Below are 17,767 nucleotides of genomic sequence, written 5' to 3'. Positions count from 1 at the left end.
TAGACAGGTAATCTTTATTACTGTCACTGACCAATGAAATACTGAGATTATATTGAGATGAGAATAAGATGCAAATGCCTAATATATTCTATAGTAAGCAGGGCTTTTTTCCTCATAGGACGCTCAGAACGGAGTTCCGGCACCTTTTTTGGATGGAACCTTGTAGGGTAGGCAAGGTGGGTTGTATGACGTGTGTGAATTCTGGCACCTTTTTCTTTTACAAAAAAAGCACTGATAGTAAGGCAGAAAAAGCCAGAGATAGACAAATGATGAAACAAGAGGATATCTCAATGTAGATCATTTTCTTCTCTGATCCCTCCCAGGGTTCCTTAACTGACTTAAAAAGCAGAAATATAGCCCATCACTTCAAATGAAAGTCCTTAATGTCGGAGCTAGTGTTATTTTATACCTATAGGCCGCATGAAACTTTTTTATAGCTTTCTAACTCGAGAACCCTGACCTCTGTTCTTGGAATGTATTTTTTTTCTTTTTTGATTGGCTAGTCCATTGCGAGCTACAAATGTGAACACTGTAATTTTGGGGGGGGGGTATGGCTACTCCTTTGGGCACAGATGTCATTGTTTTGATGTAGAGATTCTGAAGAGCTGACATTAAAACGTTAGGCTATGATGGGGAAGTTTCAGCACAATTTCATTCAATATAAAGACAAACTGGAACTAAAAAGCAGCTCTCAACCAAATGCTGCTCATGGGGCAGCCCTGGACTGAAGATGTGGACATGGGACGATGTAGTAGAGGGAAACTGGATCTAATCCTTCCATACCCTTAATCCAGATCCAAGATCCATGTAGCTGCTATTTCCCCCAAGACCAAAACTGCTGTTATCAGTTATCAATGGCAGCCGCTTTACTTCAGAAGAGGCAAAAGCAGTTTGGGACTAGACTAATATAGGAACAAAAGTTGCAGCCTAACACTATGACTCTCCCATTCCAGGTTAGGGTCACTGTAGTTTCTAGGGACACGGTGGCTCAGTGGGTTAGGACGTTGAGCTTGTCGATCAGAAGGTCGGCAGTTTGGCGGGTCGAATCCTGAGTGCCATGTAACAGAGTGAGTGCCTGTTACTTGTCCCAGCTTCTGCCAACCTAGCAGTTCGAAAGCACGTAAAAAATGCAAGTAGAAAAATAGGGACCACTACGGTGGGAAGTTAACAGCGTTCTGTGCGCCTTTGGCGTTTAGTCATGCCGGCCACATAACCACGGAGACGTCCTCGGACAAGTGCTGGCTCTTCGGCTTTGAAACGGAGATGAGCACCGGCCCCTAGAGTTGGAAACGACTAGCACGCATGTGCGGGGGAACCTTTACCTTTTTAGTTTCCACCTGCATCAACAACTCAGGAAACATGCAGCAGGTGATTGTGTGCTTATCACTTATTTTGTACCAAGTTAGTATTGATTTGGATACTGAATTGTATTTAGCATAAGTTCACCTCATGTATAAGAAACTAAATTGAATAAAACCTTAAGTGAAACTGTGTGCATTTTTAGTTGTGTAACACAATGCAACCTCTCCAGGAAGCTACCCACCATTTGGGCTTGTGTTAACTTTTAATACATTCAATTTCTTCCCTTTCACTGATCACATCAAAACAATATCTGGAAGTCAGTCAAAAAAAAGACTTCATTTAATAAGTGATACATAAAACTTTTGCATAGAAAAAAGGGTTACCAAAATAATGAACAATCTGCCCCTCCTCCAACTAGGAAAAGTATTTTTAAAACAAATATTTTAAAAGTAAATTTGTATAATGTTTAACATTCTGTTTATTGCTTTCTCCACACAGCAGAGAAATGAAGTGCATAATACATGCTGTGCTTTCATTTACCTTGCCCTCCCCCATCATTAACTCTAGCTCTTGAGTCAATGGAAAAAAAATACTTGTGTTATTTCATGTTGCTGTAATAACAATAACAAAGCAAAACATTTTTATAGTACTGCTTGTGTGGGTAATTAAAAAAAAACATAACTTACACCTTCTGGGTTGTGAACTGAACCCGTACAAAAAAAGAAAAAAAAATGGCAGCAAAAATAACTAACCCAAAAGTTCACGTTGCTGATACTACATACAGCTCAGCCTTTGGCAGTCTAGTTCCTTCCAGGTCTCCTGGAATACAATTGCCCTAACTTTTCAGGTATGTACGATCAAAGAGAATCAAATTGAGCTCCAATGAAAGCCAGTTTTCAATCAGATATGATTGAATGGAAGAAAAGAAAATGGCCAAAGGGTAAAGAATTGTAGCTATTTAATCATACCTCTTTCTGTGACAAAAAAGGACTCTAATCTAAAGGAAGCTGTTTCTCAGCTTGCAAAAATGAACCAGACTTATTAGCTGTGACTTTACCAAAATGCATCAGTATAGAAACGGTGGTCAACTTATGCACGCTTATAACTTGACACCAAGCATTTTACAGAAAGTGCCAGGAGGCTTGTAATTTCTTAAACCACACTGAAAGTTTAGTGCTTGTATCAAAATTACATTGCAGACATTTGATAGTTCCGCACAATGAAAGTAAACTAGATGAGATTAAGTATGTACAATCTCAGCAACCTTGTTATTCTTAAAACTCAACTCTGCATAGTTAGTTTGGTAGGGTTCCACTGACGCTAAAGGACTGCCACCTTACTGGGTGTAGAAGTACTTATTCAGAAATTGTATCCCTATTCTGGATCTTATTATCCGATTCCAAATTCTATTGTTTCCTCTCCAGCATCATTTTTATGTTTGCACGGTGGTTTAGCCTTAGAAAAAATTGCAAAGAAACACATATAAATACACTGCCTATTCAGAACGGGACAGGCACTTAAGCATTTAGGACAGCATTTGTTTTTCAGGAAGATTTTGTGAGTTACAATCCACCACTTCCCTGGCAAATAAAAATGCATAGCAAGAGCATTAAAGGCGACATAAGGTATCATTGGAAGACCACTGTCATCCAGAATGAGGTCTGACTCAAACAAAGTAGAAAAACCTCCATCCTGACAATTCTTATGGCAGATTTGCTTGCTCTTTCTCTTCTGTTGTCTGGAGCATCCATCCGGCTCCTTGAGCTGTTCACCACCTAAGCTTCGTGCAAGAGCTTTCTGTTCTAATCGCAGGAGGCATTTTGAAGGGCAAATCTAAAAAGCTCCAACTTCAGTACCCCAAGGTCGGTAGGGTTTAGTGTTTCCATTACTGCTGGGTTGCTGAGAGTTAGCAGTTGCCGAAACAGACAAAGGGGGGCTAATGGCTGTGGCCGCAGCCACTGCCGCTGCCGCACTCGGAGGAAGCATTGGGAATGCTCCAGCAAAAGAAAGAGGGAAACTCTGAGCTGCTGCCGCTGCCGCAGCATGCACAGTGGCAGAAAGCGAGAGGAGAGAGGTAGAAAGTGGTGGGACGCAAGGAGCGACGCTGCCCGCCGAGGGCACTCGGAGAGTGGAATCGGCGTGGGCGAAAGTGGCGGTGAGGAGAGCTGAGCCGTGGGAAGGCATTTCTGAGGCTGTGGAGAGTCTGCAGGGGGAGACGTCGGAGGGATGTAATCCATTCTGCTGCAATAAAGCCGTAGGGAGATGATGGAAAGCAGCCGCCCAGTGATGAGGGTGCAGAGGATGGTGATGGTGTGCCATGGACGAGGTCATGGCGGCAGCTTCCCTCTGAGAAGCACACGAGCTGAGATGGGAGACTAGTCGGACTCGCAGAGGGTCTGCCGTGTCCAGACCTTCCACAGAACTCAGGTATCTGGCAACTTCGGTTAGACATTCTCGAAACCCAATGCTAATGAAATCCATGGCCAGAGCATGAGCGTCAAAATAACCTGGAACACAGGAGAAAAATACACTTAAATATCAGAGGCTTCCTTTGGTCTTTCTTGTAAAGCACAGCCTGGAATACGTATTTTAGTTCTGAAAGTATGTTACTGAAGATGGTCTGTAAATTAACTTTGTAAGGTTGTCATCTTGGGGATAAATATTAAAATATATATATCTTTATTTGGTTTATTTAAAATGGTACTTTTACTGTGATACTTTTGACCCTGTGACTGATAAAAGCCCATGTCTGCATCAAATACTTATAAACACTGTCAAATGGAGTACAGTAGTCTCGACTTACAACCACATTTGAGTCCAAAATTTATATTGCTAAGTGAGAAATCTCTTAAGTGAGTTTGGTCCTATTTTACGACTTTTCTAGCCACATTTGTTAAGTGAATCACTGCAGCTGTTAAATTAATAACACGGTTGTTAAGTGAATCTGGTTTCTTTGTTAACTTTGCTTGTCAGAAGGTTGCAAAAGGTGATGACATAACCTTGGGACACTTCAACTGTCACTTGCCAGGCATCCAAATTTTGATCATCTGACCATGGGGATGCTGAAACAGTCATAAGTGTGAAAATGGTGATAAGTCACTTTTTCCTGTGCCGTTGTAACTTTGAACGGTCACTAAGCAAACTTTTGCAAGTCAAGGACTACCTGTGATGAAACGTTTGGCTGTAAAATCCTGCTCCTTATATTTGCAGGGCTATTGAAAAGATAAAATGAGGAGGGATCCCCAGTATGCTGCCTTGGGTACTCAGACAAAAAGGTGGAACATCCTGAGTTTCTAGACAGTGAAATGGGCAGAGTATAAATCTAATAAATAAATAAAATAAGCGTAAAGGCAATACATACAAAGCCTACAGACCTATTCAGCTGTAATTCAGATATACATAATTACTCAAGTTACTGGGCTATTTAGAAGGCACTGAGTTGTATTGGTTAGGGCGGGGGTAGGCAACCTTGGCTCTTTTATGACTCATGGACTTCAACTCCCAGAATTCCTGAGCCAACCATGCTGAGAGGAAAGGGAGAAGTTTCCAAGCTGAGCCATGCTGGTTCAGGAATTCTAGGAATTGAAGTCCATGAGTTATAGAAGAGCCAAGGTTGCCTACCCCTGGGTTAGGGCCCTGGACTAGGATGAAAATGTCCTAGATTCAGGTTCACCCAGAGTCCTGGGAATCTATTGGATGAAACACATGATGGTTGCTGTGAGGAGAAATAATGGGAGGCACGGTGCTGCGTGGTAACTTGTGCTCTTGAAGGAACATTGGAATATAAGAATACAGGAAGTCTTTGACTTACAACAGTTCATTTAGTGACCGTTCAAAGCTACAACAGCACCAAAAATTATGACCGTTTTTCACACTTACGTCCACTGCGACATCCCCAGGGTCACATGATCAAAATTCAGACTCTTGGCCACTGGCTCATATTTATGACAGTGGCAGCATCCCGGCACCATGTCATCACTTCTGACAAGCAAAATCAATGGGGAAGCCACATTCACTTAACAGGTCACTAACTTAACAACTGCAGTGGCTCACTTAACAACTGTAGCAAGAAAGGTCATAAAACGGGGCCAAATTCACTTAACAAATGTCTCACTGAACAACAAATTTTTTAGCTCAATTGGGGTTGTAAGTAGAGGACCACCTGTAATAATATTAATAACAAAAAACATCATAATAGTGGATGTGGCGATACCTAAAGGCAGCAGAACAGAAGAGAAAGAACTGGAGATCATCACAAAATATGAAGACCAGCAAACAGTAGTAGAATGACTATGGCAAAAGAAAGCAAAGATAGTGCCGATAGTAACAGGTGCCTTGGGTGTTATCCCAATACAACTGGAGCGCTACTTGAATACCATCCGCATTGACAACATCACCATCAATCAACTACAAAAGGCAGCTTTACTTGGAACAGCTAACATCCTTCAACAATATCTTTAACAATTTCAAACGTCTGCCTATCCCAGGTCCTTGGGAAGGACTCAACAGGTGGATAAAATGCCAAATCCAATCTAAAATGTTGGCTAATTGTGTCACCAACCATAATTAATAAGAACAGCAGCAACAAATAGAGAGCAAATGCCATCACCACTAGAGGTAATAGACTTTTTACTGCCAAGGAGCTTTTCTCTGTAGCGATTGCTTCTTCATGATCTCTAGGCCTCAATAGTCAAGTCTGATAATTTTAGGAGTTCTGCTTCTTCCTTGAAGTGAACATTCTTCTAGGAAAGCCTAATAGAAAAATACCAATGCTTTTATATATGTTCTACTCATTTTAGTTAGACTTACATTAAATGTTGGCACTGAATCTAGAGCAAATTGCATTACTATTAAATAATACAAATTGTACAATCATCACTGTCATCTAAAAGGCCTTCACATATTATATAAGAACTTTAATCAGAATTGCTTAACCGAATGTCACATTATTTTTTTGATTATGCAATTGTGAGGAAATACTGTTGTATGGATTAGGACTACTAGGCTATGTATTGGTGACCATTTTCATAGCTTTAGAATTTGATACCACAGCATGTTGAGGCAGTTACCTCTTAACTTCATTTTCTATTTTCATGTTTATCTTTTACTTGTTTAAAAATATTCTAATTAAAAAAAATCAAGCAAAGCAACATTTTATTAAAGCAATAAAAATAAGAGGTAGATCTAAAACTAGGGTGACTTCCAAAAAAGTAATTTTGAAAAAATGTAATTATACATTCCTGCTATTAAAAGAATAGGGCTTAAATGGTTCTCAACGGCTTCTTTTAAACAAAAGATAATCTCCTGAAAATGAATTGTCTTTCATTGTCAAACTCTACTATTTTTGTATACTAATTGCTATGTTCCAAATCAGTAGCATAGGCCCAGTCACTTTTTATGTAAAACAACAAATCATGTACTATCATGGATTAGGACTAGGCTATGTATTAAATTTACTTAATTCAAGAGGATGCATAGCGTAGAAGATCATAGATCCCTCCCGACAGAATCATAGTCTCAAGTTCTCTCCCCAGAAATACTAGCAAAGAAAAATAAATTCAAAAAACCAATTTCTTACATATACATATTTATATAGCACCTTCACTTCTTGTTTTTAAATCCTCCTCTTTTTATACTCTAAACATGCAGTTTGCTCGGCAGTTAGACCGATGGAATTTCAAATATACATAACACGTGCTATCCTTTTCCAACATGGGAAAAAAAACCCAATATGATCATAAATGGCAAATGGAAACTAGTAATACAACTCTTTGCAACCATTTATGTTAGCAACAATAGAAAGCCATTGTTAGCCATATTTTCTAGAATGACATTCCCAATATAATGATTGCTGATTAGACTGATCAAATTCATAAATCCCCTTTTTCACAGACGGGTTACATAATAAAATATAATTAGCTTGAAAATACCCAGTTTTAGAAATACAGTAAACATTGCACAGAGATGATGCATTCTTTACACTGCCTTATGCAAATTGTCAAAAAGATTGACAAAGCATATCTCCTTTATGTTTATTAGTTTTGCTTGTACTCTTCATAAGATTTGATTAACTCTTATGACAAAGAATACAGGATTGTGGGATAGAGAGATGTAACTGCAGCAATCAAAGCTAAAAACTGGTGCTAAATAATGAGGACTCTGATCAAGCTCTGATTCACAAATCCTCCTCCTCCTCCACCACCACCACCACCACCACATCATCATCATCATGTTATGTGGCGTGTTCAAAGCACCTCACATATTTAATTTTAGGAATTTTAAAAACATTTTCAAATTGTTCTCTAAATCCACATAAACCCACATTCTGTACTCCATTCCCAATTCCACAAGAGAAACATGTCATCCCACAAAAAAGTCAGCACCTATGGTGGATCTTTTCCCCCCTTTTCCCAGTAATGGTATTGAGTTTCCTCTTTAGCTAACCCACACCCAGAAGATGCAAAGTTAGATGTTGTTCTGGTTATGAACGGCAGAGTCTTAATTTTTCACAGAAAACATTCTTTCTAGAACAAAGGGCGATGCATAAACAATACGGAAAGTTTCCTCTGGATCCACTTCCCGTGGTATAGCAACTGCATAATGAATTTTAAATTTGGTTTTGTTTCATGCCTCACAATAGTGGCCGCAGCCCTCTTTGTTTATGTTTGGGGTATTTGTTTTGTCTCCCTTGTGCCGATTGCTGTGCTCTTTGGAAACCCCAAACAGATCTCTGACTGGACTGCCTCTGAATGGAGCCTTTACTCTCCCACAGTGTTATGAAAGCCAACGCAAGCTCAGGGTCAAGTGCTCCTTTTGTCCCAGGAGTTCTTTCCCACGAGTTCAACCCTGCCTTGAGCACCAATTTCCACTCCTTTAATCTAGAACTGCCAGGAGTGTTTGCAAAGGTTCCCCCTGCTCACATTAGAAAATCAGTTCCTTACCTTTCCCGCCTGTCGCCTGGAGCATCTTCAAATGATCCACTGTCATTTGCAGGATTTCTGCTTTTTCTAATTTGGCAGATCCCTTTGAGATAAGAGGCACAAACAATAAAGGCTTAAAAGTACTGTGTGCTTTGATTTGGTATCCTCCCTTTTCAGCTCCATCTTATGGTTTCAATTTTCCCAGCCATTAGAGCATTCTCAGTTTAATTCTTCTACTGAGCATCTGTAGTCCAGACTTTACTATTACACACAAGCACTATATATCATTCTGCATAATGTGACACACACATATATATATAATGCATGCTCTTCTATGGAGCATGGAAAAGCACAGACAATACAGAGAGTAGAGCTATATAGCCCAATATCAAACTCAGCAGAATCATCATACAGCCATACTGAAAATATTTGCAAAATCCACTATGGATTCTTTACATGACCAAATGAAACTAATTGGAACTGCAGTAAACGATGACAATCGTTCCTGGTGCAGGAAAGCTTCACGCCAAAAAGTGCCCAACTATCAGCTCTGATGATCTTCAGCTCCACGAAAAGAAATACCAAAGCTAGTTTTATTTATTTATTATCATTTTAAAAAATGTATGTGCAAATAGGACAATTGAAAGGCTATTCATATGAATCCATAGTATAGTGAAATTCCCACGTTTTAGTTCTAGCCTAATCTTTGGGCAGAGAATCATGACTAGCTTGTGTTTAACCTGTTTCCCTATTAGCCAAATGTCCCTGGGAGAAAGAGTGATGGCAGATTAACAGTTGTCATGATCAGGGACACATGTGGCAGACGCCCAGCACTTTATTTTTACTTGCAATAATAGACATAAAAAAGGGGCGGATCTCTTATTGTATGGTTGGTGGCTATCATCCATTTTTACACCCACCCCCAGTTGCAGATGAATGTAGGCATGAGGATGGGTTTAGCAATCCGTAACCACCCATTAGCTTTTAAACTACAATTAATTATCTGTTCATCTATATTCAGGTTTAAATAAAAGGGTCTCATAGTAATAATCTTTGGGTTTTTCCCTACTGCTGATGTGAAGTGCTACCCACCTGTCTCTGAGCCAGCAGTAAAATACACTGGGTAAAAACTGCAATTCCCATTCTCAAACAAATTACTCAGTCATCATGGATCACAAACGACAAGACTGGTTTTATATGCCATGGGCTCTCTTTACGAGTTGGAATAAAGGGGAAAACACACCTGAAGCACTGGCACATGATTAAGCCTGTCTCGTTCATAGGATGAGATGAGGGGACAACTTGGGAACCCAAGCAAAGAAAGATAGTGTCTTGGCATATTTTTCTGGAGGTCATATGCAAGCTGGGAAAAGCCTTTAATACGATCATTTTCTCCCTGCTTAAATATACCAATATCTGAAGAACCTAACCTGACATGTTTTAGATATTAATTATTATTTAATACCTTTTGTTAAGAAACTGGTTCTAAATAACTTGTTCTTGTTAGTGGTGATGTCATTTAAAGTTTCTTCTTTCTGTTAACTATCTAGTATCTTTTGTTGTCTCCTTTTATGGTACAATTTCATAAGGCTTGTGATAAACTAGTAACTTTCTCTTCTAAATGTAACTGGAAATCATACAAGTTAGCAAATGAATATTCAAGTAATACCCCCCAGTACAGAATAGACATGCAACATTTCTTTGGATGAGATTACATCAACTTTCCATAGCGATACAATTACAATAATTAATAACAGCCATTTTAGATCAAGATAAAGCATCTATAATGATCTGGCTTCGGGTCATTGAAAAATTGATTTCAAAGGGGTCTTATTTACATTAAATTTTACTGTTATAAAGTGGGTGTGCTTGCACACATGCGTACTGGTATTTGGTTATCTTAATTGTTTTCTAAAATTTAGTTTACCTATATCCCACAAACTACATTCTGTCTTCTTCTCAATATTAATCTTTTTCATATAGTGCAGAATTATAATTACTTGTTCCTGAGTAGTTTCCGAGGTCTCTGAAAGCCTTGTTTTACAAAGTTTGTGTTTTTTTTAAAAAGTAAGTAATATGTTGGAACTAATAACTATTGGTTCTTGTCCTGGTTTCTTTGACTGGCCCAAAACACCTCCAAAACAAACCCCTTTGCAAATTGCAAAAGTGTGGCCACCAGGAAGGCAGTTTAACTTATTTATTGTTAATTTTTTTTTACATTACGCTATAATTAGTTTATTTCTTCACATCTACATTCTGTATACAATCTGCAAGCTGGGAAATAAGCCATCATTTTCTACTTGAGTCAAAGAACAGAGAAAGTGATCTGAGGCCCTATTTGTTGTATTTTTAATGGTACAGCTTTCTTAATGAGGCATCACTTCCCTTACAAGGTGAGGTGGTAAATGCCAAAAGTAACTGAACTAAAATGGGATCAACTGGAAAAATAATGGGGAGGTTCCATGATGCACGTCACCTTTCCAGAAGTGCACACACACACACACAAGAAAATGTATCTGCCCTAGAACAATGAATAGAAAGAACGCTCATTAGATACAAAATGCTAAAAGCTATTTGTTAAAGAAAATTAGGAAACAAAAGTTGTGGTGAAATGAACTGACTGTGCTAAAAGCAGGATGTAAGATCTTATTGATATTAAGTTACTTACAATGTAAAATTCATGTTTACCCACTAAGTGAAATAATCTATAGTAAGTGTTCTGAACTGAAACACAAATATTTCTAATTTCTAGTTTATAGTTTCCTAGATATCCTTGCAGCTTTAAAGAGTAAGGTATACATTTCTTAAAATATCTTTCTCTAACCTACTACCTTCTAAATATCTCAGAATACAAGTCTATAATCTCTACCTAGCATACCAGATGAAACACCTACACAAGTAAGGGAAGTATGTCTTAAAACAATTTTTTTTTGCAGTTCAAAAAGGATCCATTAGACGTGGATCCCATGTTGATTGCACGCAGGTTGATCACTAGGTATGATGTAGCATTTCTTTTTTTGTGGGGAAAGGCAGAAAATCTATCATTAGACATGTCTTCCAAAACTTTCACAGACATTTATGTTGTAAACTGTCTAGTGAAAGAATTCTCAAGAGTTGAACTGTTGATTTGTTGAATACTCTATTTTCTGAGGTTTCAGACATAACCAGAATTGGACGACATAACAAAAAACTCCTAAAACCTTTTGCTATTATTGAAAATTACCATACTTAAGAAATAACTCTTTTCTTTACTTCACAAACTAATGCTTATCAAGAGTTTTCTTTTCTAACATGTAGTATAAACTGTTCCTGCTGCCTATGCTGATTCCAGATCCATGGATGCATTTTCACCTCCTCATAGTTGTAGAGTTTTTGGCTAGTGACCAATTATTTGTGGAACAGAGAGGATGTCAGAGAAGTGAATAAAACTTGTCCTTCAAATCCAAAGTTATTTCATTCCTTATGATAATTATGACTTCAAAAAATCTTTATTCTGAACAATTATAATTTTAATTGGTTATTTATTATATTTTTGAAGAAAAGTATGTAGTACTCAGAAATTAAAGGCTGAATGGCATCAGTTTTTGTAAAATGCCCTGAACTAATTGTTTTTAAGGTTTTTTTTAAGGTAAGGATAAAACTATGCAAAACAAGTTAAACATTTTTTTCCCGTCCTGCTGCGTATCTTTCAAATCAGCAGGTTTATTTATTTATTTATTTATTGATTGATTGATTGATTGATTGATTTGATTTGATTTGATTTGTATACCGCCCTTCTCCCTAAGGACTCAGGGCGGTGAACAGTGACATAAATATCAGAATGCACAAATACAGCTATTGAAAACAAATTAAACCCTAATTTTGCCCAAATGCAGAAGATAGTTACCTTAAAACAATAATTACAACAGAACCCGTCAGACCAGACCGGATTGCTCAAACAGATATGTTTTTAGGTCGCGTCGGGAGCCAACCGGAGCTCAACCGGTAAACGGTTCCATAGGTCAGGCGCACCCACAGAGAACCCTCCCTCCCTCTGGGAGCCACCAGACGACATTCTCCGAACGATGGAACCCTTAGGAGGCCCTCTCTGTGGGAGCGCACTAGACGGAGGGACGTTGACGCTGGTTCACATAATAGAGGAAAATATTTACTTTGTTTGACTACTGGGACAATTCTGAAAGTAGAATATTAGTCCTCCTTCATGTGATCTTTTTGGAAAAAAATCCATTTAAAATATTGGTTTTGGGTCATTTCAAATATAGCATGAGTAAGACACATTACATCAGATTTTTTTTTCTATACCTTTTTTTAATCCAGCCAATTATATTGACTCTTAAAGTACTAACTGAGCTGGACAAATTAATGGAAAAAATACAATGCTACTGTAGAATTTATCCAGAAGAGAACTTGTCATAGGTTTAAAACTTTACCAGATAAAACAATAGGAAGAGCTACTGAAAATAACTTCCCGTCCAACCACAAAACAAACAAACAAACAAAAATATCAGAAACAGCATAGGCATTCTTGCTCAAAGGAGTAGCAAATAAAAGAATGGAAATATTTTTCAGCTTTGCGGAGAGTTTTGATTTTCATCGGTTTGCCACAACAGGGCATTTTATTGAAATGCCTGCTCTGCCAGATCAAAGCACATCCAGTCTTTCATGAGCTCCATGAAAGACCCAACAAAATGACACATAGGATTGTTTATTTATTACGCTTACTTGTTTTTCAAAAGCAGTCGGTACAAGTCGCCTCAGTTCGGATAAGCTGTTATTTATACGATCACGGCGTCTTTTCTCTATAATCTATTCCAATAAAAACAAAAGACATGTGTGTATGTAAGCATTAAAAACTATAGGAAGAGCAAATATTTACACAACTGCAAATGTTACATTGCAAATACAGTGGAAGGAATTCCTTACCCCTCTTCTTTTTTTCCTGGCCATAATCTGAGATGTTGTGGTAGGAGAATTTGACCGGATCACAGAACTGGCATTAGGCCTAAGAAACAGTTGAAAAGGCATGTCAGGTGCTGGATCCCATTGGTGCATTGTTTCTTATAAAGAGTTAATCTCTCCCCACCCTCCGAATGGATCCTTTAACACAAGCTGAAAAGAGTATAAACTCAAGTTTAAACAATTCCCCCTCACCATTTCTTTTAGATTAGCAAGCCACAAAGTGTACTTTAAAAAAAATGTTTCAGGCAACGATTAGGACAGATCATTAAATAATTAAACTGATGATCATTTACTCAAAAGAATCCTACTATTAAAATTCTGAACATGAGAGGACTCATGGCTGCTGCTGACAATGCGTTTTGTATTAGGATACAATTACTTGAATCCAAAACCCATGTGCCTCCTTTCATCTCCGAATGGCACATATATGGCAGAAATAATAAAAATGTTTATTTACAAAATATACAGAAATTGTGGCCTCAGAAAGATAGAGTCCTGTTCTGTATATTTTAGTGAGCATTTTAACTATAGCAAAATATATAACCAATGCAAGGTACCTTTGACAGAAATTACATCCGGGTATAAAAGGTTAGGAACAGGATTTCATGTAGAAATCTGAACATTCAATAAAATCTATGGAACTTATTTTTCAATTTACACATGTTCAGGCAAAAATTCTGCATTATAAATAATGAAGATGTGAAATTAGTTGGTAAATGTAAAGATGCAATAAACACACACATGACAAATATATAAAAGTGTAAACTTTTGTAATTCATCTATTTAGAGAATATTATAAACTCTTATCCTTGCTTTGTCACACCCTAACACACACCTTATTATTTCTCTTATCTATCTAGCACAGCTCCTTTTTTGGCTTTATTCAAAGTTATATTGACTTGAATTAAATTTTCCCTTAAGATAAACTTCCTTAATCTATTTACATTTACCTTCTGACTTTAAGACTACTCTGAATTGGGTTTGAGACTTTCATAAAGTAACTTAATTAAAACTAATTGTCCAGTTAATCTGCACTAGCTAATTTGCTGTAACCAGGTATGAGTTATTAACCTATGCGGCACATGTAATTATACTGACTAACATTAATTGGCTGATGCCTTGAAGCAAGAAATCAATAAAGATTAATTTCAAGTGCATTATGAAAGGTAATTGGATTCACCACATAATGTCAGACAATGATCTACAAGTGGAAAACACTACTATCTCAGCAAACTCAGAAAAAAGATATCAGCTGAAGAAAAATAAAACTAATTTCATAACCAAGTATATGTAACATTACTACTGTATGTTCTCATAGCTTCTTTATTAATTACAATACATTTTAAAAGCCCTACAACGCTACAGGCATGAAGTAGAATACTTTTTAAATTGAACCACTTGCAAAGAAAATAAAGGAACATGACCAGTTTTTCTTTTCTGGGAACTGGTGATACTTTTAATGTCTGTAGCTGAATAACCAACTAAAATTCCAAGGCTGATTGACAGCACTCAGTAAGTACATCTTACTGTGCCTTAATATGGTAGGTGCCTTTATTCAGTCACTGGATCACAGACATCTCAGAGTCTAAGGACTCTTAAGGCAAGCATGAAAACATCATACAGTGATAGAAGAGTTGGAGCGTGCCTTGTTCCACCTATCTAAACAGTGTCCTTCCTATTGTAAGTAAAATATAATCAGACTGAGATTCTAACTCATCTAATAACTAAATCTCTTCCTTTTTTCTTGATTTTCTTGCCACCCACCCTTTCTAGAAGATACACCCAGACTGCTTCCAGGCATATAATCGCAACTACTGTCAGTCAAAAGGGCACTGTGGAGCAAACCACTAGATCCTTTATAAATACATAATACATAAAATATGGAAAGAGCAGCTGAAAAACGAAGAGCCTTAAAACTGAAGATAAAAGTCTGGACTGCCTGAAGCATTATAAAAGTCAGCTTTATAAGCATCTTCACCTTCTGGCAATGTGGCTTCTAATACATCCTCTCACTTCCCATCTAGAAATTCCACCAATGCACATCACTTAAGGTTTGCAAGATATAAATTCAAGTTCGAGCGCTTTTTTATTTTCTTGACATCATCTAGTAACTGCCCGAAAGGGCACCCCTGCTGCCCTTTTTTTACTACAGGATCTTGCAGAATAGCATCTACTTATTCCCTAACTACTACTGAAGATGTTAATTGCCTTCCACTTTACCTCTTCCTATTGTTTTTTTTCTCTTTCTCTATGCTCCGAAATAGAACCCACGACTTCCTCTTTTTCTAATAATTATAGAGGGTGACTATGATCAAACAGAGACATCACCCTGTCAACAAAAGTGTGTATAGTCAAGGCTATGGTCTTCCCAGTTGCAATGTATGGCAGTGAAAGCTGGACCATAAGAAAGGCTGAGCGCTAAAAAATTGAAGCCTTTGAACTATGGTGCTGGAGAAGACTCCTGCGAGTCCCTTGGACTGCAAGGCGATCAAACCAGTCAGTCCTAGAGGAGATCAACCCTGACTGCTCTTTAGAAGGCCAGATCCTGAAGCTGAAACTCAAATACTTTGGCCACCTAATGAGAAGGAAGGACTCACTGGAGAAGAGCCTAATGCTGGGAAAGATTGAGGGCAATAGAAGAAGGGGACGACAGAGAATGAGGTGGCTGGATGGAGTCACTGAAGCAGTAGGTGTGAGCTTAAATGGACTCCAGAAGATGGTAGAGGACAGGAAGGCCTGGAGGTCGCAATGGGTCGGACACGACTTCGCAACTAACAACAACATGATCAAACATGATGCGACCTGACTACTTCTTCCCCTGCCCAAACAAGTCTTACGCAGGGTCGTCACGTACATCTGCATTTGGAGGTCCGGCTGAAACATGGCACCAGAAGGTAAGTGGAAACATCCAAGTATGAAGGAAGAAGTGGGCATCTTAACGCAGGAGCCACGAAGTCAGAATACGGCAACATTACAGCCCAGCGGATGAAAGGCAAGAATGGCTCTTAGTCCCTATCCCAAACAGCCAGGGAACAGCCAGAGTCCATGACGCTGAGCCTCAGGCACTTGCACTCTTAAATTCCCTTTCCCCCCCCCCCACTCCTCCCCGAACTGCAAGAAAGAACAGGCACGGGCTAAATGTTTAAAGAAAAAAAAAGTTGGCTTGTTTTATTTCTTACCCAGAATAATTATTTTCGCTCCCTACGTCTATAGTCTCGTCCATATCGCTATCCGAGGTAGTGTCCTCGCAAGGGCGCTTCATCGTAAGCCAAAGGAGACACAGTCCAGCTTCCAAATCAGGAGGTAAATAGCAAGAACTTGAGGTTGCGAATAGGCGCTTTCCTTCCCCCCCCCGACTTTTTTTTTTTTTTGGGACAGTCTCTGGATTGAGCCCGCCTATCCCCACCCCCCCACCCACCCCCAAGCCGGCGCCAAGAAATCGAACGGATTTTTGAAGCTCTTTCCCACGCTGCAGCTCAGCCTCAAGCTCCGGGCCCCGCCCAGCCGACGAAGTCCCTCCCCCTCTGGCCGGGCTAGCCACTGGGATTGAGAAAGCCGAGGAGTGAGTGACAGGCCTCTTTGGCCAAGCGCTTCCGTTCCCTTCTTTCATTGGCTGAAACGCGCCGGAGCGGTGGCCGCGCCAAGCTCTCCCCGGGTGTCTTGGAAGCGTGGGAAAGCCCCGAGCGCCTCTCGCGCACAAGGGAGACGGGAGGGGAAAAGGGGGGGTGGGGGTGGGGGTGGGAGGACGTCGGGCTGGCGCTGGCTGGGAGGCACCTTCAGGTCTGCCCAGCCTGGCTGGATGGGGGACAGCCAGCTTGGGCAGGAACTGCTCTTGAGCGTGTACAGTGCCTGCTGACTGCCTCGCGGATGCCGTTGGCGCGTAGAGGAAGCGTGCACTCGGGACTTGCAAAATGCAAACAGATTTTTTTTGAAAAAGTCGTTCTGCGCAAACGGTTGGCGGGCCTGCCTGCCTACACTTATTAAGCTTTTAACGCCAGGGGCGAAAAAAATGGCATGAAAACTAAACCAGCGTTTCCCAACCTTAGGAACTTGAAGATGCGTGGACTTCAACTCCCAGAATTCCCCAGCCAGCTATGCTGGCTGGGGAATTCTGGGAGTTGAAGTCCACGCATCTTCAAGTTCCTAAGGTTGGAAAACGCTGAACTAAACTACGGCAAGGCTAGGAACCAATGAATACCTAGCAAATTTTCGGAAGCGAGCATCTTATTTGTCTACAGGCGGCACAGGATAAAGCAAAAACGTTATCCGGAGACAGATTAATACTACACGTACATACGCGCATGTACACAGGATTGGTTAATCTATCCTGGTCTCTTTTTGTTTTTTTGAATTTGAAGCACCACGCATCTCTTAAGTATGACTTGACTTTTAAAAAAAACCCCAAGGCCATCCTTTCTCAGAAGCAGAGAAAAGCATAAGCTAGAAGGCAACAGGCCATTTTTGGAATACTTAATTCGGAATATGCGATAGCTTGGAAAGATTTATAGGACCTCGAAATAGAAATGGCTACCTAAAGAAAAGAATCCATGAAGGATAAAGGTAAATGCGATGTGCAAAAATAATAC

The 17,767-nt window shown here is 39.3% G+C and overlaps 1 protein-coding gene across 1 annotated transcript; it reads right to left on the bottom strand.

The window, feature by feature from the left end:
• Positions 1 to 1,623: 1,623 nt before the first annotated feature.
• Positions 1,624 to 16,553, bottom strand: HEY2 (hes related family bHLH transcription factor with YRPW motif 2). The gene is made up of 5 exons (XM_083349626.1): positions 16,361 to 16,553; positions 13,146 to 13,224; positions 12,945 to 13,028; positions 8,244 to 8,325; positions 1,624 to 3,809 (listed from the first exon to the last, which is right to left on the bottom strand). The coding sequence occupies exons 1-5, from the start codon at positions 16,441 to 16,443 to the stop codon at positions 3,136 to 3,138; spliced, it is 1,002 nt and encodes a 333-aa protein (XP_083205752.1). The 5' UTR covers positions 16,444 to 16,553; the 3' UTR covers positions 1,624 to 3,135.
• Between the last annotated feature and the right edge of the window lie 1,214 nt (positions 16,554 to 17,767).

This window comes from Vipera ursinii (assembly GCF_947247035.1).
Source record: "Vipera ursinii genome assembly, chromosome: 1".
NCBI lineage: Eukaryota > Metazoa > Chordata > Lepidosauria > Squamata > Viperidae > Vipera > Vipera ursinii.
The sequence above is the reverse complement of the archived record's forward strand: the minus strand, read 5'-3'. Positions and strand labels throughout refer to the sequence as shown.

Bases quoted from the DNA above. Each gene is read 5' to 3' on its own strand.
- HEY2 (XM_083349626.1), bottom strand. From the start codon at position 16,443: ATGAAGCGCCCTTGCGAGGACACTACCTCGGATAGCGATATGGACGAG. The intron at 8,326-12,944 runs GTAAGCGTAATA...CTTATCTCAAAG, and splicing joins CGACTGCTTTTGAAAAACAA to GGATCTGCCAAATTAGAAAA. The intron at 3,810-8,243 runs GTAAGGAACTGA...CCTGTGTTCCAG, and splicing joins CCAGGCGACAGGCGGGAAAG to GTTATTTTGACGCTCATGCT.